The following is a 19,593-nucleotide window of genomic DNA, read 5'->3' on the forward strand; positions in this document are numbered from 1 at the left end:
CGACAAGTTCTCCAGATCAGGAAGTCAGCCATCACTACCTCAGCAAGATTTTCCGTTCGCCTGCGAATCGAATTCTTGGCAAGGCTATCTCGGAGAAAACCCCAGCGAGCATCCTCCCGGGTCGAATTATCAGATTTTCAAGATAATCGCCAATATAGCGGGGACGCGGTTAATCATATGATCTCCACGCAAGTCGTGTTGTGATGTGGTCGACTCCCTTTTTCATTCTTCACTCACGTCAACGCCCCAGAAAAGTATTGAAGTGTAGCAATGCTGAAAATGAAGACCTCCGAAATCATGTTGACTAACAAGAGATCCGTCGGAGAGAAAGTCAGAAGTGAGTTGCGTTGCGCTGCGGTGCAGAGCTTACCTTGGAATCAGTCTGACCGGAGTCTTGCAGCTTTCTTCCTTGGAGAAGGGGCCAAAACTAAGGAAGAAAGACGACTCGTACAGAAAATCGGTGAGTCGAAATCTCCCGCTCCATGCGTTCTCTGGCTGCTACTTGATATCTGACTGATTTATCAGACTTTTTTATTTTGGTATTTGCTAGGAAGCTTGCTTGCTTGACTTCGATTGCCTGCTGATCTTCCTGACAGACATACTGTTGTCTAAGTTATTTTTTCAACTTTCTAGGTACGTTCGCTTGTCAAGTCAACCATTCTTAGAGATAATCTTCCGTTGTACTTACTTGCCTACGGATCGAGCCGCCTTTGCCAACGCCTATGTAAGTCAAAGACGTCTTCCTGATCTCTCCGAGGTGTACTGAATTGTTTGACAGGTTGCCGGGCTGCGCGAGGCTCTTCACATGTCAGGACATGATTACAACACTGTTCTTTCGGTCACAACTGCGGGGTAAGTTACTTCATGACAACATGGCATTGGCGATAGCATCTGGCAGTAACTAACATTACGGAAGCATGGCGATTGGTCAAATCCCTCACGGGCTGATTATTCAAAAGGTCCCGCCAAGAATCTGGCTTCCGTCGATGGTTGTAGTTTGGGCTGCGTAAGTGACAACCTGAAGCATCTCACTCAAATTTTACACGTGGAACTTCGAAAATTAAAAGCTGATGTCAATAAAAGGTTGACCATGGTCAGCGCTACAGTCAAGACCGTAACACAACTGTGTGTCGTTCGGTTTTCCCTTGGATTAGCTGAAGCTAGCACATATGCAGGGACTATTTACATCATTGGATCATGGTATACCCCTAGCGAAATTGCAAAGAGAACGGCCATTTTCACTGCTTCTGGTCAAGTCGGGACCATGTTCGCGGGAGTTATGATGGCAGCTATCTACAAAGGCATGGGTGGACTAGGTGGCCTCGGAGGCTGGCAGTGGGTGTTCCTCATTGGTAAGATACTTCCATCAAAGTCAAAGTGAAGCTCGCTAAGTGGCTCCAAGATGGCATTATCACTCTTCCAGTCGCATTCTTCGGTTTTTACTACTTTCCTGATATTCCAGAGAACACTCAGGCATTGTACTTGAGTGACTCAGAGAAGAAGCTGGCGGTCAGCCGCCTCCCGCCTATTAAAGAAGGAGGGCATAGTATCAGTCCCATATCACTGATGAAACGATTGGCTATGTCACCCACTTTGTAAGCTTTGTAAGCGCCATTGCAATTTGAATTCAGCTGACACTGCATAAGCTGGATTCTCTTATTTTGGTCTCCAGTATGCGCCACCTTGGAAGCTTGGGCAGTTCAAAACAACTTTCTCATTTGGCTCAAGTATCAATCGTCCCACTTCTCACAGACCCAGATCAACACGTATCCTCTCGGGGTTCAAGCTGTTGGGATTGTTTCGAACATGTTTGCTGCTTGGCATATGGATGTAACTGGCACTCGCATCCCCATGGCTACTCTGGCAATCGTTCTACAGCTAGTCTGTGCCATCTTACTGATCATACCCAATATTCCTTTTGCTGGCACATTCTTTGCTTTTTATCTTTCCGGTACTGCTTATATGGTCAACCCTCTCATTTTTGGGTGGGCAAGTATCATCCTTCAGAGGAGTGGCGATGACGCTGTGCGCAGCGTCACGGTTTATTGCATGAACGTTGGGAGCTTGACTCTCTATACGTTCTGGGGCATCGTGTTTTATTCTGCCGATGAAGCACCATACTGGCGGAAAGGGTGCATAGTCATGATAGTTTGCTGCTTCGTCATGCTTGGCTACATGTGGGCAGTTTGGAAAGTGAGTTAGACCACAAAAGGCCAGAAATCTCGATACATGCTAACATATGTCTAGCTTGACAAACACACTTTCAAAAAGTTCGCCCAGCCAGTATCTCAAGACGCAGAGGCTGAGACTCCTGTGTCGGAAGTTGTGTCTAGGGTTCCAATAAGTGATGGCAAGGACATTCAGAAGAGAATTGCCCCAGAAAAGGTACCGAGCATTTGACAACAGCGGTGGCATACTGTGCGTGACATGATAGCTAGCCTAGTGAAGGTACTGCGGCTTTGGTGAAGATCATTCTCGTGTATGATTCTGAAGAAAAGAAAGCCGTGCTTCCAATCATATTATGCCAGAAGGGTGGCGTATAGAATGCAATCCTCTCTCCCTTTTCAGAGCTATAGTTGGCTCAATCACATGACGTTGCTCATCTCTGCGGCACTTTGCTTGAGCTGTGTTGAACCTAGTCCCGTCTACTGTTTGTACTTATAGGTAGACTGTAGTTATTGGGATCTCAGCATGAATTCTCGACTACTCTATGAAGAAGGACACTGACTCACTTAAGAATTCCTCTACTTAGACGTGGGAAACCTGATTCCTAAACGCCGCTTTGCGAAGCTCTGAATCATGCGTGGCTGATGAGACTCTTTCAAGTGGTTGCCTCGAAAGTTATTCGACATCGAGTAGCAGAAAGGCTAGGGCGTGCAATCTTTTTCAATTCGTTTAAGCCATGAATATGAGGCTGATCTCGCCATGAGAATCCTAGAAAAGCAATATTGTTGACGAGTCGTGTCCTGTAGACATGAGTTCTGGGTCAAAGTTTCGTTCATGGGTAAGGACATCGGAGGAGTAATACTATTTGATGGCAGTCTCGAATAACATTACGTTTGTCATACTATCCTAGCTGTGGCACGGGAAGCAAACCCGGGCACATATCTCGATGGAACGTAGTAGAAAGTGGTTTGTAATCGTATCTGAATGCATGTCATTGCCAACGTGCGTGTTGGTGAAAAGCAATCACAACCCAAGTGAGGGCGGCAGCTGCACAACTGTCAGCCTCACGGCCGTCACTTGCATTCGGCTCTAAGGAACAAAAATCTCTTACATTCCGCTGTCTCACTTCACCCAGGTAGATACTACCTATGTATGCTTTCAAGCGCGGGTTCTGGATGCCATTGCTAGCGATTGGTATGTGCCTTAACCAGCGGATTACGGCGTAGTAGACCCGCATGAGAATCAAGAGGCAAAGTGTCAAAAGGTTCTTCCATCAGGTAGCCATGATGCAAACGCGCGGGGCTCCCCTGTGATTGTGTCAAAGGGGGGGGGGGCAGGCAGGATTTAACCTTAAAAGCGACCATGCCTGTTGGTCTCAATCAAGTGAGAATATGTACATGGTTGGATGCAAGGGGCATGCAGAACAGTCCCTTTATTCTGGTTCAGAGACGGGGTCATGGAGATAACGCCCATGCGAAAAGGATGAAGTTCCATCCACTATTCGTAGAGAGCAAACTGAAAACCCAATGGACAGGAATCGTTCTTCGGAAGAGAAGGCTTGGCTTTCTTTTAAGAAGATGTTCATGTGTCTTTGCGCCAAGTTACTTCACCAAACAACCGCGATATGGCCTTTGTGGGCTGAAGGAGGGGCCTGGTACGGAGTATCCATTCCCAGGACTGTACATAATCACGTGAGTGAAAAGTTCCGAGTCTTGATGGAAACGAGGAGACAGAGAGGAGGGGGAAGGGGGTGGCGAATGGTACAGGGAAGGGAAAGAGCCACAAGCACAAGGTGAGATAGGTATTGCCAGGACTGCATAGGCGGGACTGAAGTGGAGAGTGAGATCTGAGAGTGAGATTTGGGAGTGAAATTTGAGGGTGAGACTTGAGAGTGAGACTGACAGGAACAAGAAGAGAGGAACTGTTAAGTCCATTGCACCTAAGGCGCCCAAGCTACGTACCCACCGCCACGAAGCGGAAAGGTAAGGTACGTACCTGCCTGAGAAAGGCACGGAGCACATGCCTACTCCGTACACACTCACGGTAAGGTAGGAAAGGTGACTCCAGGCTTCTCATCAGGGTGACAACGGCGGGAAGCCGCAAATTAGCCGTTGAGCGGACCTGGCCGAAATGGACCGAATTAGGGAAGCCAATGAGAAGTCGTTTTCGTCAGCAGACTGGGTGGCTCGTAACCGCCCGGACTTTGATTGGGGGAAATCCCTGCCGTTAGGACCGAGAGTGGATCTTCTGGTTGTACGTACCTCGTGTAGGGGAGGTGAGAGATGGAGAAGGACGCGTCCAGACCGCCGTGAGCCGTCATGCCACGCTGCATCATCCATGTCATTTCTTCCTGTCCACGCTATTACTACTATGGTAGCCGCCAAACAAGGCACAAGAGTCAAAGCTGCTTCGTACATACGGAGAGCCAGTAGTGAATGATACGTACAGATACAGACTGGAGTTAGGGCTCACAGGTTACGGAAACTGAAGCACATTTTAGAAAGATGTCCATAGCCCCGACTTTTCACCGTCTGTGATCTATCCTAAAGAGCACCGGCCAATACCCAAGGTAACTGCCAACTGGCGGTGGTGGTGTTGGTGATTGATGGTGCTCCGCCCCTCGTCACAGTCTCCGGCCCTAGCCTATCCTCGAGCCCACATTCGACAAGCCCATGTCTCCGTCTATTGCTCCAGTCCAGTCCAGCCCAGTCCAATCCAGTTCAGTCCAGTCCAGTCCTGGCAACTGGTTACCGCTGAGGAAAGACACATGGAGAGGAGAGAGAGAAGGAACAAGAGAGAAGAGGAGAGGAGACTGGACGTGCAGAGGAGGCGAGGTGAGGCGAGGCGAAGCCAAGCGAGCGCAGCCAGGCTCATGCGAAAGGAGTGAGTGGGCGCTTAGCTTACGGATGCCTTAGCTTAATTACTGTACGGAGTACGTACGGGTACGAATACAGCAAGGTAATTATGGTTGCTTTGCTCTGCTCTGCTCTGCTCTGCTTTGCTTTGCTCTGCTCTGCTCTGCTCTGCTTTGCTTTGCTCTGCTCTGCTCTGCCTTTGCTTCGCCTTGCTTGAAAGAGGCTGAAAGTTGGAGCCTCCTCCACGTGTCAAACGCCATCCCGTCTCGTCTCCGCCTCCTTGGGTTTTCCCCTTACTCGCCCGCTCGCGCACCCGGCGGAAGTGTGCAGTGTGTGGACGCGGACGTGGACTGTTGGAACTGGAAGTGAGACACGATGCGGATGCCCGCCAACGCCAACGCCAAAGCCGTCGCCGTTGCCGTCACCGTCGCAGCCGACAACCGGCCGGTCGTTGCCGCGGCTGGTGCTGCTGGTGCTGCTGTTGTTTCTTCACCCTCAGAGATTCTTCAGCCTCCTCCTGCTCCTCCGCCTCCACTTCCTCCGCCCTCAGTCCCGTCCATGTCGTTGCCGCTGGCTCGCCCGTCGCGCCATGACACCGCCCATGCTACCGGCCGCCTCGAACCTTATTCCTTCTCTGTCAACCATCCGCCGCCGCCAACCTACTACCGCCGCCTGGCTGCCGGTCCAGCTCCGGCTCCGCTGTCGGGTGTGCCTTCGGCTTCCACGCCGGGTCCTCCCGCTGCAACCGCTGCAGCCTCCCGTCATGACGCGCTCAGATTTCCTCCATCGCCCTCGCCAACACCCTCGCATCCCGCCACCTTCGGCGTCCTCGGCGGCAGCAACCACGACAGAAATCACAGTAATTCAAGCTTCGTTAGCAATGCCAGCCATGGCTATGCCACTCTTACCCCGCGTTCCGATCCCAAGCCCAGCCGCTGTTCCGTCATGGACCTTCAGAATGTGCTGTGCGACCCGGATGACGATGTGAACATGTCTTCGTCGCGCTCGAGTCACCCCCCTACGCCCCCCCATCTTGCTGATGTACTTAACCCTCCCGCCTCGAGTTCCATGCCCGCCTCTCCAACGTCGGATTCCTTGGAGCCCCTGACATTTGTCGCTCGTCCGAATCCCTCTCACGTCGTCATGACTACGAGGCCTCAATTGCAGACCTCTCAACCCCAGCACGCGGAGCCTGGCTGCAAGACCTGTCAAATTCGTAAGATGCCTTGTGATGAGGGGCGTCCCTCATGTAAGTTTGTACCTCGCTGAATTAGTCGCGTCTATTCGTCGATCAATGGCTTTCGTGGTCCGAGTCTCCGTCTGACAAGCTCAACAGGCCAAAACTGCTCACGCATGGGCATCCATTGCTTGGGCTATATTTCTCCGAGTCATGCCAGCACCCAACAGGCGTCGGACCGTTCCGTGCCCAGCGTTAGTGCCAACGCCAGACGCCAGGATCAGGAAGAGTATCTCTTCTTCCTCCTTGATCATTACCGACACACCAAACGCCACTGCATGTGGGAACTCATCACCCTCGATTTCAATGAGCATTTTTCGTGTAACATGCGTAAGGAGGCTCTACAGATGATCAAACGCCGAAGATTGAAGGACAAGGAGTAAGTCGTTCATGATAACCATGATTTCTGTCCGGGCGCCTATATGTAGCTAATACGATTCTTAGCACTCGGGAAGCTTCACCAAATGATGTCTTGGGCAATGCGCAACGTCACAAGGTTAAGAGAGGCCGCCGACCGAAATCTAACGTCCCTTCTCTGCAGTCAAATGGGGATGGGCACGGCAGCGAGTCTGCCGCCGGGTGAGACAGCAAGACAACTCATTCTCGTGACGTCATCTATACTGAATGGCCTATCTCGCCACTCCTCTTGGCCTCTATCTGCTCTGGGCCAGTCGGTCAACGCACCAATTTGAGTGGCGTATCTAGCGGTTGTCGGCCAGTCAGCTAGAACGCCCACCTATCGAATCTAGATGGGGTTCATTCCGGCATGATCTATCACAAGCCGAGCGTTTCAGAAAGAAGGCTCTCAACACCTGAAGACTGGTCTTAGCTGGATCCAAGATCAAGGTAGCAGACTAGTACAATTATCCAGTCTCTGCAAGTTCTTGTCCAGCAACCTCCGGAAACCTACCTATAAGGACTCGGTCAAGGCAGCGTGAGAGACAAATCTTGCCACTCCGTCGACTCTATTATTCGTTATCCTCCATCATCCACTTGGCTTACAATGCGTCCCACGGCGCTGGCTCTCTGAGGGTGCACTGCCAGGAACAATCAGGCGGTGGCCAATTGCAGGATCAAGGGACCTCTCGAGACTGCCATGGGTGCATCGAAGCCAGTTCTGTATTCATTCGCCGAACATTCGCAATGTACGGCAATGTACGGCAATGTTTTAGAGGTTTCACCGAGACCCAAAGCCAATGTCTGCCCGTAGCTAGCTATAGGGTCTGGTCCCCATGGCTTCAGAGATCTACCCGAATGCTCCGCATCTAGAGGTTAGCAGAAGACATGATGCAGACTTGGCTTGGCATTTCTTCAACCCAAGCCGGTGTGCGTTGATTTGCGCCAAGGTTCGGAGGCGACGAGTGCGATACCGACCTCGACCGGTCACCGTAATTCACTGTCAATTCTCATACGATGCCCGCGTAGATCACGGAGGGCTACTGAGAGCACGTAGGCTCGGCTGTTTGGGGTTTTGACTGTCCATATGACATCACCAACACTCGGAAGACCTCTCACTCGCGAATCCAGCCAGCCTTGAGTCGATCACGAGGCATTCAAGACCACTCATATCTTGCCTTCTTTCTTTGTATATCCCTGTGAGAAAACAGTTCCTCGAACGTCGCAGCCGGGTTGGCGGGCCGTCGTTCCTGCTGGCTACTGACGGGAGAAGGCAGCCTACGATTTTGAACGCCTCTTTAGTCACAGCACCCATGTATGAGATCGACAGTATGCTCTCGAGTTTCTCAAGCGGAGCTGCTTTCGCCCCCGAGACTTCTTGCACAGGGCAGGGGCCAATAGCATCGACAATGATGCCTCACCTTGGTGAACGATGATCTCCTGTCCACCTTGGCGCGAGTTTGACGCAAGGGAGTTCGGGCAACAGTAGAACCTCACACAAGAGAGCATAAATATGTAGTAATGCGATTGTACTTAGGTGACAAACTCATCACTATGGCAGACTAGATTAGCGAGTTAAATTAGCAGCTTAGATGAGCAGCTCACACCATAGTGTGCGCATTAATAAGCTTCGCTTTTGATGCGGCCATCAGGTGGTCGCCCTAGAGGAATATTACTAAACCAGAGATCATGCAGTTGTCTGCCTGTGCCGCGTGCACTTTGTTTTGCATTTTGTCAACTTTTTTGGGCGAATAATCCAAATACTCCTCTCTCTTGCTCTCGATCACGAGTGGATCTTAGTAGAAAGTAATACCTAGATAAGGGTGGCCGTTGAGAAGCATTTATTCACTTCACTTCGTCTCTTTCCTTCTTTTTTTTCTTAGACTTTGTCGTTCCCTTGGTTCTATTACCAATTGAACCCATGTAAACTTACGAGAGATTCCGTTATTTTGTGGTCAATAAAAATGGCGTATTCACTTAGTCTCGCGTGCTGTAGGAGCACGATAAGCTGTTGTGTTCACACTGTTGGATATGCCGTAGCGCACCGATCAGCCTTTCGGATTTAAGGTACGTCAAGCAATACCGACATTGCTTCAGCCACAAATGATGTATGCTACGATAGACCTTAAACTTGATGCGGCTGTTATATTGGGAAACTTCTAGAATCAGCTGAGACTTTTAAGAAATACTTCGTCAAAGGGGACATGCAGTCAGTATTATCCAACAGCGCCATGCATAGGGAAGCACGACAGCTGAATCTTTGATCATTTCACTTTCCACTCGCAACGACTACGACCAATCAAATTGTGCATTCGAAAAGCGCACGAAACATTCAATATGAGCATCGCATTCAATTTACAAGCGATGATACGATTTCCAATAGATCTCATAAGTCTTTTTCAGTTTCATCCCCGAACGTGATATTTGACATTATGAGCTAGGATCATAAACGCTTGGCTACATAGGGAGTCGGCTTGATGTGATACCACCCCGTACGGTTCTTATCAATGTAGCCACTGATAGTGGGTGACACAGGTCCCAGTGTACCTAGAACATGGAACCGCTCATCTCAACTCATCTCATGCAATTTTCTAGCACTTACATTTACAGGGTTCTGGTTCCGTCTATTACCTTGTGCAGAGGCATATAGTCTCGATAAGAGGGGGAATCGGGGCACCCAGCACACCGGTCAACTAAGTAGGCTACCATAATTTGACGGTTGGAACAAGCACTTGATCTGATACCATTGATTTATATCCTGACTACATTGTGGCCATCGCTCAGGAGCTACAGCTAGCGGCATGAGGCGACATGCAGAATGCCACTTAGCCATCCACAGTCGTAGTGAAGGATCTCATACAGATCTTTAGGTCGTCTCGTGGACCTAAATTGACATGTTTCCGGCGTCCTTCGACTAATCTCCTGAATTTCGGTACTGAGAAGGTGCGGGGTAATTATTACGGAATCGATTCACATGCGGGCGGGTGGGTTCCCTTTGTTTCCTAACGTTGGTCTCACTTAACCTCCTTTTTAAGGACTAGCCTGGCTAGCCTGGGATCTCGGGTCTCATTGAAGGAGGCGAGTGGCGTTGAGTCCCAAGAAACATCGAGCATGAAGCCGCCCAACGCAGTTTCTCCTCAAACAACTGATTTCGAGAGAAGAAATCGCCACCTGAGCAACAATTAATGAGACTATTCATGTCTAAGATCCCACGTATGATCTATTGTATCTCGCCTTTGCATGACTCAGCCTCAATAATGCTTCAGTTGAGCAACCTAACTCAGAATGGTATCCCGCAAGCCCCGGCCCTATCGACCTAAGATAAGAGGTCGGTACTTCTTCCAGATTCGCCGTCTTATAATACCCATCTATCTCCTTGAAACTGATCGATATCGGCGGCAGGTTGCTACGAATGCTCGAAGCGTCGGATCAGCTGCGATCGCGCGGAGCCTGAATGTGAGAAGTGCTCCAGGAAAGGGTTAAAGTGCAGCGGTCTAGGGGTTCGACATCGATTCAGCGATGGGGCGGCATCGCGAGGCTTTTGGAGAGGCAAAACCGTTCAGCAAGCATACGAACAGTGAGTGCAAACACGCGATGTCGTTGGCTGAGAATGTTGGGAAGTAACCACTTAAAAGACCACGAGACCACGAACGGGGCTACCATAGTGTACAAATATGGCGCACAACAAGAAAAAGGCACTTCTCTCCGACTTCAGGTCCGGTCGGCATGGCACAAGGTCTGGGACCAGCTACCGTCTACTCTGGATTATTCCCACCAGCTAATGATGTGCGAGAATTCAGCTGGGCCAGCTCACGTAGAGTCCGACGGTGCTACTATTGTGCCCTCCGGACGGCATGAAAACACCGTTCATAATATTATTCTCGAGAGTTTAGACAGGCCTGCTACTCTATGGTCCGAGATGGAAGCCGCTGCCACCCGCTGTTTCACTCATCAACCAACCTCAAGCAACTTGACCCCTTGGGAGACTCATTTGCTGTCGTATTGTAATGACATGATATTCTTTCTGTAACTATAACGCGCTGCTAACAATCACATCTTCAGTCTCAGCCCACATTGCGGTAGAAATGGTGGCCGCGGATGGTCACCATAACGGCTGGCGCCACCTTGTTCTACCTATCGCTCATATGGATCCCTTAGTATTGAAATCCGTGCTCGCCGTTTCTTCGTTTCATTTAAGTAATCAAAGACGTACGGCCGAGTCTGAGGGCAACACGCACCAGGTCACAAGGTCAAGGCTACACAACACGTCGGTGGTTCCGATGCAGCTATACGCAACAACAATTCATGATCTAGGAAGACGACGTGACCTCGAAGCCCATGATCGTTCAAGTAAGATTTGCACATTAGTCGTCATACTTGTCCTACTTGTTTCCGCCATGGTGACAGGATCGGATGACTTCCCAATATTGTTTCGTCTCCTAGAATCTGCACTGGCAACTATTGGTGGAGAAGACTCTCTGGGACACGATGAGCTTTCAGCCTTTATAATGCGCCAGGTTTACAAGTAAGTGACTTAGATTCGATTATCTCGTGGTAAGGTAGGGAGACCAGGTGCTCGGTGGCACAGCCGGAAGTTTCCCTTTTGAACGGTGAACTAATTTGTGGCCTGGCAGATTACGCGTATATTCAGCTCCTCTTCTGAGCGAGGATAGTGGCATTCTGACTCTATCTTCACGAAAGCAAGTCACTAGAGCATTCGAATGCATGAAATACTGCTCGCAGCAGCGACCAGAGCATTCGGAGACAGTATCGCGCATTATGAATCTAGTTCAGCAGTCGCACAATATCTATCTCCACAGAGCAGGTACTAATGTGATGATATCACAGTCTGCCGTAATCAGTCTTGATAATCACATGAAGAAATCTGTCGAGAGAGTGCAATTGTTCATCGAAACTTTCCAATCATTCCCCGCTGACTCACCAGGAAGAGAAGTGTTGGTTTGGGCATTCTTTGTGGCAGCTTCAGGATGCATGACGGATGAGCATAAGGACTTTTTCAGAATCACTCTACGTGAATGTCACCAGAAGAGTCATTTTGAGAACATCTTAAAGGCTCTTAATCATCTAGAAAGAATCTGGGATCGTCAGCTCTTTGGACTTCGCTGGGCTTCTCAGCTCCCTGAAGCTCGTTTGCTCATCATGTAAGGAAGCTATTTGACTGTCTGGACAAGTCAAGTAAGGTGTGGGACGAGGCAGAGGATTGCATAGCTTGAGGTATTTTGGAGGAGGTGTATATGATGTTTGGAACTTATATTCTAAATGGGGTTTACGGCCTAGTAATACGCACAACATACACGGGAACAATGATTTTTTGGAGTATATCGATGGCTTTTTCGCGATAGGCAGAGCAAATATTGAAACTAGAATAGCTAGAAGTATACTCCTTGCTCAAGGGCTGACGCAGCCTATTCCCCGTTATCAGTAGGAGGCTCATCTCTTATTCTACTTCTGTGCGTGACTAGGCAATTCGAAAAATGCAAATACAGAGAACAAAGGCATCATTGATCTAATTTCCCGTGCCTCAGAACGTCTGATTGCACTTGGTAATACTGTTGACCCATAGCCATAGCTCATTTTCGATCGAGTAAATAGGTGGAATATTCGTCAATTTGATTCTAATGTCACTTGGATTTCATACTAAGCCCCAGAAAATCCAATGATACAAGACGCGTTGGCGAAAAAGACGATAGCTGCAGACAAGGATGTCTTCGACAGTTTAGACCAAACTCCTTCGTCAAATACGCTAACACCAGCTACATGCCATCCCGTATCATAGAATTTATGAGTTGTACATGGCGGTTGGCGTTTGTCTCACTCCACTCAGTATCGTAGTTCAGCCCATAAGGCCAAATGTGCGAACCACCACAGTTGATGACTGCTCCTGAGCCATCCCACGACCGTAGTAATGGCAGCGCAGTGGCCCAATCTCCAGCAGCGCACTTCCGATCGAACGCAGCAGTTTGACCAACTCCCAGAGTATGAGAGACCTCATGAAGGGCCGTTCTCTCATTCATATATGCTCGGTTTGAGCCAAATCTGACGTCGCCGTTGTAATTTGCCTCCGCAGTTGGTACGCCAGGAGTATAGTAAACGCGCAAGTTCTTTGTTGCGCTTCCGAGGCGAGAATGACGGGCAACAGCAAGACGCATTGCAGCTTCGATTTTGTTATAGGCGTCTGTCTGATCCGCCGTAGGGCTTGCGGCCTTCTCGAGGCTCCAAGTGATTGCGCTCTGCACAGCTGCGGCGTAAGTTGCAGCTGTCATGAGAAGAGACAGCTTCATGGTGGTAAGTTTGTGACAAAGTTTCTCTCCAATGATTGGCAGTGTATGTTGACCGATGCTCTACAAGAAGGAGGAGTGACTCGTAAGTTGTGTTGTTATGAGCGCCACTCGAAAGAGTGAAAATGACATCTTCTTATACCTCTTCAGTTTTGCGGGCTCGGCTCTCATCTCGGACTTGATTGCAAGAGTCCCAGGTAGTTTTTCGTAAGGAAATGCTGATTTGCAGATTTCGGTGCCGTGGACTGGCGACAATGCTAGCCTCGCTTCGCATCCCTGGATGGTGTGATTCGACGCACATGGGAAAGGTCCCGGATTTGAATCACCCGGCGAGTATGACACCGAGCGCCCAATAGAGATACTTGGCCCGAGAAAGGCCCCTCAATTGTGACATATTTAACCCATTTCCCCGCAGGCGTCAAGCTCAACTGCCGTTCCAAGACTATGTTTCCGGCGAGCCATCTAGGATCGTCGCCGGGCTTTAATATAACCTTATCTTCCACCAACCTGCTCTCCAAAATCGACATGGCGCTAAAACAATTCTGGCGAGCCTGTACGACAAATTGAGGATCCTGCGTAGCAGTTCGGGGGCGAAAATGGAAGGTCATAAAACCAATTTGATCCACAGACTAGTACTGATCATACCGCGGAAATTAAGAAGATAGATGATGAACAGGCTTGTTTTGTGAACGTGTACTTCTCGTCGATTGGTCTTTCTAATATCAAGCCCCAGCTCCTCTTTGTTTGTATTGCCTGGGGCTGTCTAGGTACGTATACACTCTAGGAATGTGCAAGCTTTACTCGGCGCCGGCTGTGTGATCACTTACGCAGTAGATGCCGTCATCGATGAATGATACCTTATATGTAGAGAACGACCAGCCACTAGCTTTTGCTCATCTCAATTCTAAGCTTCCCAGTTATAATCGTGGCGACGCAAAGTCTCGATCCTGGTTTTGCAGCAAGTTACAGCGCACGCTGTGCTGCTGAGAGCCTGGAAATGTGGATCTGACTCTCAAGATAGACATCATTTACATCGGGATTTGGAAGCGGTCAGATAGGGGAGTCTCGAATCGCAGCCACCTCGCGCATCCTTCAAATCTGCTTGGAATGTCTAATGGCCTTTAATAACAGATGAAAGATTGTTATACAGTTCATGACGGCCACGTAAAGTGGGACTCTCCGGCCAGCACTCTGCTTTGTCCTTAAGAACTGCAATGGTGAGTCTTTCTATGCCAATTCTCTTTTCAGATTCTAGTCAGTTTCTGTGGATCTTGTGGTCTCTGGGTTGTGCTCCATCTGGGCAATATCCCCTGCCACCCTCTTTTCCAGGCTCACGGCCAGTCAGGCGTGGCAGGCCAGTAGAGCAAAGTCATGCGCATAGCGAACGACACAATCAGTATCAGCTCAAAGTGCTACAAGCTTTTCCAAGCCGATGGCAAAAGCATGAATGAATTAATATATGGGATCTTAGTACGTTAAGGTGTCTTGTACGAAATTTGTTGTGAGAGAGGGTTATTAAACCTAACAATGTCAGCTTCTCTTGGTCCATAGAGGGATTAACGAAAGTCTACCTTGTTTCTTCTGAGTCCAATCATTTGCGCCATTTCAGTCCAAAAGCCAACTGGCGGATCAACCAGGGAATCTTCATAGGCTTCGATCAAAGGCCGCTCCCAAACAAGATCGACCTCGTGAGGTCTTATGTATCTGGTCTTCTTAAAAAGCTTCCATCCACAAAACAGAACGACAGCTAGTATCTGCATAGTGTAGCTCTGGAAGAACAGCTCTACTGACCATGGGCGGAACGCGTAGTAACCGTACACCAAGAGAATGAGTAGCTGAAATCCCAAAGCAATATATGCACCGTAAGGCTGGAAATATCCATAGTAGGGTCGGGTTTTGCGGTCAACTCCCTGAGCGACACAGGCCTTATGATAGTTGATAAACGTGATCGACATGATGATGAAGCTGATCAGCCCGCCTCCCGTGATAAGCGCAGTCAGCCACGTAATAACAACGGCAGAACTGCTGCTAACTTGGAGGAAAGACAGCATCGGGAATAGCATAACAATGGCAAAACAGTAAATGGGAGTTCCATTCTTGTTACAGCGACGTAGGAAACGAGGCGCTCGTCCTTCGAGGGATAGCGAGTAGAGCGCTCTAGTGGCACAGTAGGTGTAGGTATTGCCAGCCGAGAAGATAGATGTAAGGATGAGTGCGTTAACGATGTGAGGAAGCACGCCAATACCGAGGGTCTCCATGGCAATCACATACGGAGAAGCCGCGGCAGTACCGCCACCACCGTCCCCAAAGTAGAGATCGACTAGGGTCGGGTGATTGTACGGAACTACGATGCCAACAGCCAGTGCGCCAATGATGAAGAAGATACAGAACCGGTAGTAGACGGTAATGAATGCTGATTTGATATAAATGCTTGGGCGTTGGGCTTCAGCAGATACCATGGAGATGTACTCAGGACCGACGACGGTGAAGGAGGCACTGAAAAGTGCGGCGAGAAACCCTTCGAAACGACCCAGGTCGCCGCCCGATAGATATGTTGCAAATGAGCCGGGGTTTGTAAAGTGGCGGAAGCCGTATGCATCACGTTGAGGGTTGCCGCCGACCATAGTCACAAATGTGAAAGCGAAAAGCATGAAGATCAATATCAGCTTGCCTCCGGAAAGCCAGAACTCAGCTTCGCCATAACCCCGTACCGCTAGAACGTTGATCAACCTGTGGACAAAGGTAAGTGTTACATTGCGTTTATGTTTTCAGCAGGTCTCCCCTTCATAAAAGGGGGTAAGAGATAGAAGCAGAGGGGGCCTGCAAATTAGAACGATTTTCTTACCCATAAAGAATGATCACAGCAGCACAAATCCCCGCTGTCGGTCCTGGTTTAACGACTTCGTCACTCCAAAACGAAATGACGATGTTGAGAGCAGTAATCTCAAAGGGAATCAAGATGGCTTCGTAGAGGAAAAAGTTCCATCCGGCAAGAAATCCAAGTGCGTCATCGACCCAATACCCAGCGAGACGGACAAAGCCACCTGCGACGGGCATATACGTGTTCATCTCAGCAACAGAATTGTTGACGAGAGCGAGAATCAGGGTGTAAACGGTGTAAGCAATCAGCAAGCTGCCGGGACCACCTTTGGCGAGACCACCGCCGATGCTAATGAAGAGTGCCGTTCCAATGGATCCACCTGCTGCGATGAGCTGGATTTGGCGATTGTTGAGCCTCCGATGCAGGTGACCCATCTTGTCTTCCGAGTCGACATTCCGGATGCTACCGAGCTCGGCGGTCATCGCGTCGCCGGAGCTCGGGTGCTTCTCTGTATGCGACTCCTTCATTGTGGTAGCACCGGATGAAAGGGGAATGAAGGCCGCAGCCGTTAAGCGGTACCACAAGAATGAACCAAGAACGGGTGGGATTAAAAGATTCAATCACAGCAGCATGTAAAGTTTGCGACACATGAAGTCTGGCAGGCTTTGCGGAACGAAGGAAAGGGGAGTGAGGAAGAAGATCAGCGTCAGGATGAGTGGGAAAGAAGTCGCTTTTGTTAAACGACTAGCAACAACAGGCTTGTCGACTGTTATCGGGCTGAATGGTTGGTATCTCCAGAAACCGCGTCCAGACTCCAGACACAGACTAGCTCCACACCGGCCAAGGCATACCTTTAAAGCGAAGGGAAGCACGGCAAAGTGGGTTGGCAACGGCACAAACAGTCCAACACCGACGTTGCCTGGAAAATAGCACGGAATCCTCTTCCATGTCGTATCGCGACAGGGCCTACAGTATGTACATAGATGATAAGGGAACAGGGACCAAGATTCTTGGCCCCATACTAGTTAAATTTGAGCTTGTATAATTGGTTGCACCCCGCGTCCGGCGTTCATTTCTTGAATCATCCTAGCACTTGGCACGCTTCCCAGATAGAGTGCTACGTCAGCCCAGCTGTCTAGCCCTGGTCGATACGCATCAGCAATCAGTCGCTGTCTGAGTACCTTGTTATCGAAGAAAATAATTTTTCTTTGTGAGTCACAAATACGAGGATACAGTTTTGATAAAATAGTGTAGTGCTCATCAGCACTTGAATTGATATGCTTCTTCAAGCTTGCCATGAGAGAGATGGCTGTACAATCAGTCGCTGTCAGACGACACGGATATATATTCGTACGGAGTACATGCAGGTGAGCATCTGGGGCTGTTTTTGATAAGATGGCTTGCACCCCCCTGCCATAGGAGGACCACTCCCCGAGACCCCACAACTATCAACAGGCGGAGTTACGGACGCCTGGGGTACCCGGGGGAACCATGCAGTCACGATAGGTAACTTTGTCCTTTGTGACGATGGCCGCCATCGTCCGGTCCGAGTGTCTGAGCGCCTAGGGGAAGTATTTTCCGTACGTAGTACAGGCTGGGTTACCCAAGCACGCTAACAAAGGTAGCTTCACTGCCAGGGTCTTGGTTTGATCACCTGATCCGCCAAGCCCCTACTCTTCACAATTGGCCCCGAGAAGCAAAAGTGAAGCGTTGCAATGTTGCCCGCAGGCCTATTCAGCAGGTTTTGAGCTATATGAATACGCCGTCACAAGGCCTACGGGGTCAATCAATACACAAAGACCAATAAGCAGCGGTATCGACTCGCCTTTATTAGGAAAGAACATGACCTAGTCTCCTCTTACTTATAGTCATCCTCATAGAGTAAGATGTAGCCAACCGACTAGGCACTCGTACTATGGATATTGTCTAGATCCTATCAGTTTTAAAATTTTCCTTGATCCTCGAAGAAAGTATGTGTGCTAGCTGTCACGACTGCCTACTTATGTATGTGTCTCCTTAGCAACAGCGGATATCTTTCATAATTCTCGGTGGCTCCCAATTCACTTCACTGCGCGCGTTATTCAATTAGGATAATGCTGCCCAGGTCCATATGCTGACGCCTTTGCCGGGCTGGGCATCTATGTATCAATACAATGCTAGACCTTTCAAGCGGCCACAGTCGAAGCCTTCAAGCATTGCTATATATACGATCGTCAGATGTATATAGGCTTCCGCATACTCATAACTCGATACCTCTTGTTCCCCAGTGGCGACGCTAGCAGTTGTATCGACGTTTTCTTGTCTTGCCAGTCATATCTGTGGCCATGGTGAATCGACACTCTGTGACTTTTTTCGTGTTTTTCTGGGCTAAGACACCTGACACTGAGCTCTTCGTAGTTCTCTATTGGTCACACAGGAAGAACACGAAGTTCGTTTAGACAAACCATGCTTCTTTCCAGTAAAATTCGATGCGCGAAGGGAATCCGGAGAAAAAGGCAGCCCGAACCTAGCGGATTGGGGTGCGCAAGGCTCTGAATACACATTCATGCCCATTGATACAATCTTGCTCCATTTCAGATTTTCAATTATTTTGACTCAATCTGCGGCCCAGAAATTACAGCTACTAGAGAATTTCCCAATACAACGTCAACATACTATTCATTTTACGCAGCGAAAAACGATGTAGTCCTTAGACCATCTCTGGGACAGTGTCGTCCCCTTAAATCCCCCACTGCTAAGCCGAAGGAGAGCAGGCACGACAACGGATCGCAATACCCTTTTTCTCTGGTAAGTTAGAAAAACATCAGATCGTGGGTTATTGTCCTACCATATCAGTTCCCGTGGTGTTTGAGCATTCTGCAGAGAGTGGGTAGTACTGTTGAATTGACCAGAGAGACGTGATAGGGGAATAGTTGAATAGAATCCTAGCCCGAGGCACTTCATCGCGATATAGTTGCACAATATCTATAGGTTTAGCAAGTTAGTACACAACACAATGCCTAACCCAGAGGAAAAGCAAACCCATGAGACGGCGCGTGATCACTGGCGTCGGATTCCCCCGAACCCCGAAACCAACACCCGTTCCGATCCAGTCCACACCCTTCAGTTCATCTGAAAGAAAGTCCAAGCCATCTTCAGGACCAAGAAGAACAGCTACGATCGAATTAGTGTATCGAAGCACAGTAATAGGAAAGTAGTAAACCCTTGATGTTATAGCCGGCCTTTATAATTGCTGCCATGTCTGCCCGGATGCCGGCCTCCACCTGCTTGGGAGTATATCCACTTGCTGCGACAGCAGGATGATTCCAAGGCAGACCTCTATAAAGCGATTGTGTCAGTATGTGTAGGGGAGTGACGGGGCTACAGCGTCTCTAGTTTCTGATTCTAGGTGCCTACGTGAAAACAAAATTTCGTTTGCCGCAATCTGATGAGCATCGGCCGGTGTTAGAAGAACCGGATCTTGGGGCAACTGAGGTCGTAGCGTTTGGTTTAATTGGTGAAGCCGCAATCATAGACCAGAGTCCAAATGCGATGATTGCCCAAGAATTGACCATGATGTTGTTCAGTTGAGGGAAGTAGTTGGACGATGAAGTGTCCAAAGGGTGGCTAAGAATGATGAAGATGGTGACTGGTATGCCCAGACCGACGCTCCTGGTAGAGCATGATTACCGTAGCTGAAAGGTTTTTGAAACAAATGCCAATTCCTCCTTTGTCTTCACGAGGGGGAATGCTTGTAATGCCCCCCTCTATAGTGACTTTGCACGGACGATTAAGACGAGGCGGTCGACTTTAGTTTATTTCGAAACCCCGCATCTGATA

General features: G+C 49.2%; 8 protein-coding genes across 8 annotated transcripts; 4 read left to right on the forward strand and 4 right to left on the reverse strand.

Annotated features, from left to right (window-relative positions):
• Positions 1-279: 279 nt before the first annotated feature.
• On the forward strand, positions 280-2,400 carry CPAR01_12313 (major facilitator superfamily transporter; the record flags this gene model as incomplete). Its single annotated transcript, XM_060496570.1, has 8 exons — positions 280-337; positions 555-724; positions 779-852; positions 917-1,006; positions 1,084-1,352; positions 1,403-1,595; positions 1,647-2,193; positions 2,248-2,400. 8 exons carry the CDS (start codon positions 280-282, stop codon positions 2,398-2,400), a joined length of 1,554 nt encoding a protein of 517 aa, XP_060345355.1.
• A 757-nt stretch (positions 2,401-3,157) lies between these two features.
• CPAR01_12314 (uncharacterized protein) lies at positions 3,158-3,403 on the reverse strand (the record flags this gene model as incomplete). The annotated part of the gene is made up of 1 exon (XM_060496571.1): positions 3,158-3,403. One exon carries the CDS (start codon positions 3,401-3,403, stop codon positions 3,158-3,160), a length of 246 nt encoding a protein of 81 aa, XP_060345356.1.
• A 1,435-nt stretch (positions 3,404-4,838) lies between these two features.
• Positions 4,839-5,081, forward strand: CPAR01_12315 (uncharacterized protein; the record flags this gene model as incomplete). The annotated part of the gene is made up of 1 exon (XM_060496572.1): positions 4,839-5,081. The coding sequence occupies one exon, from the start codon at positions 4,839-4,841 to the stop codon at positions 5,079-5,081; it is 243 nt and encodes an 80-aa protein (XP_060345357.1).
• A 315-nt stretch (positions 5,082-5,396) lies between these two features.
• Positions 5,397-6,841, forward strand: CPAR01_12316 (uncharacterized protein; the record flags this gene model as incomplete). The annotated part of the gene is made up of 3 exons (XM_060496573.1): positions 5,397-6,270; positions 6,358-6,637; positions 6,703-6,841. The coding sequence occupies 3 exons, from the start codon at positions 5,397-5,399 to the stop codon at positions 6,839-6,841; spliced, it is 1,293 nt and encodes a 430-aa protein (XP_060345358.1).
• A 3,098-nt stretch (positions 6,842-9,939) lies between these two features.
• CPAR01_12317 (uncharacterized protein) lies at positions 9,940-11,820 on the forward strand (the record flags this gene model as incomplete). Its single annotated transcript, XM_060496574.1, has 6 exons — positions 9,940-9,982; positions 10,057-10,231; positions 10,290-10,390; positions 10,455-10,658; positions 10,717-11,179; positions 11,289-11,820. 6 exons carry the CDS (start codon positions 9,940-9,942, stop codon positions 11,818-11,820), a joined length of 1,518 nt encoding a protein of 505 aa, XP_060345359.1.
• Positions 11,821-12,428: 608 nt separating this feature from the next.
• Positions 12,429-12,956, reverse strand: CPAR01_12318 (ricin B lectin; the record flags this gene model as incomplete). The annotated part of the gene is made up of 1 exon (XM_060496575.1): positions 12,429-12,956. One exon carries the CDS (start codon positions 12,954-12,956, stop codon positions 12,429-12,431), a length of 528 nt encoding a protein of 175 aa, XP_060345360.1.
• A 1,553-nt stretch (positions 12,957-14,509) lies between these two features.
• Positions 14,510-16,301, reverse strand: CPAR01_12319 (uncharacterized protein; the record flags this gene model as incomplete). Its single annotated transcript, XM_060496576.1, has 2 exons — positions 14,510-15,683; positions 15,799-16,301. The coding sequence occupies 2 exons, from the start codon at positions 16,299-16,301 to the stop codon at positions 14,510-14,512; spliced, it is 1,677 nt and encodes a 558-aa protein (XP_060345361.1).
• Positions 16,302-18,508: 2,207 nt separating this feature from the next.
• CPAR01_12320 (uncharacterized protein) lies at positions 18,509-19,328 on the reverse strand (the record flags this gene model as incomplete). Its single annotated transcript, XM_060496577.1, has 5 exons — positions 18,509-18,550; positions 18,602-18,738; positions 18,796-18,927; positions 18,977-19,092; positions 19,171-19,328. 5 exons carry the CDS (start codon positions 19,326-19,328, stop codon positions 18,509-18,511), a joined length of 585 nt encoding a protein of 194 aa, XP_060345362.1.
• Positions 19,329-19,593: the final 265 nt, after the last annotated feature.

This window comes from Colletotrichum paranaense, assembly GCF_030867605.1.
Source record: "Colletotrichum paranaense strain IMI 384185 chromosome Unknown Scaffold_10.1, whole genome shotgun sequence".
Taxonomy (NCBI): domain Eukaryota; kingdom Fungi; phylum Ascomycota; class Sordariomycetes; order Glomerellales; family Glomerellaceae; genus Colletotrichum; species Colletotrichum paranaense.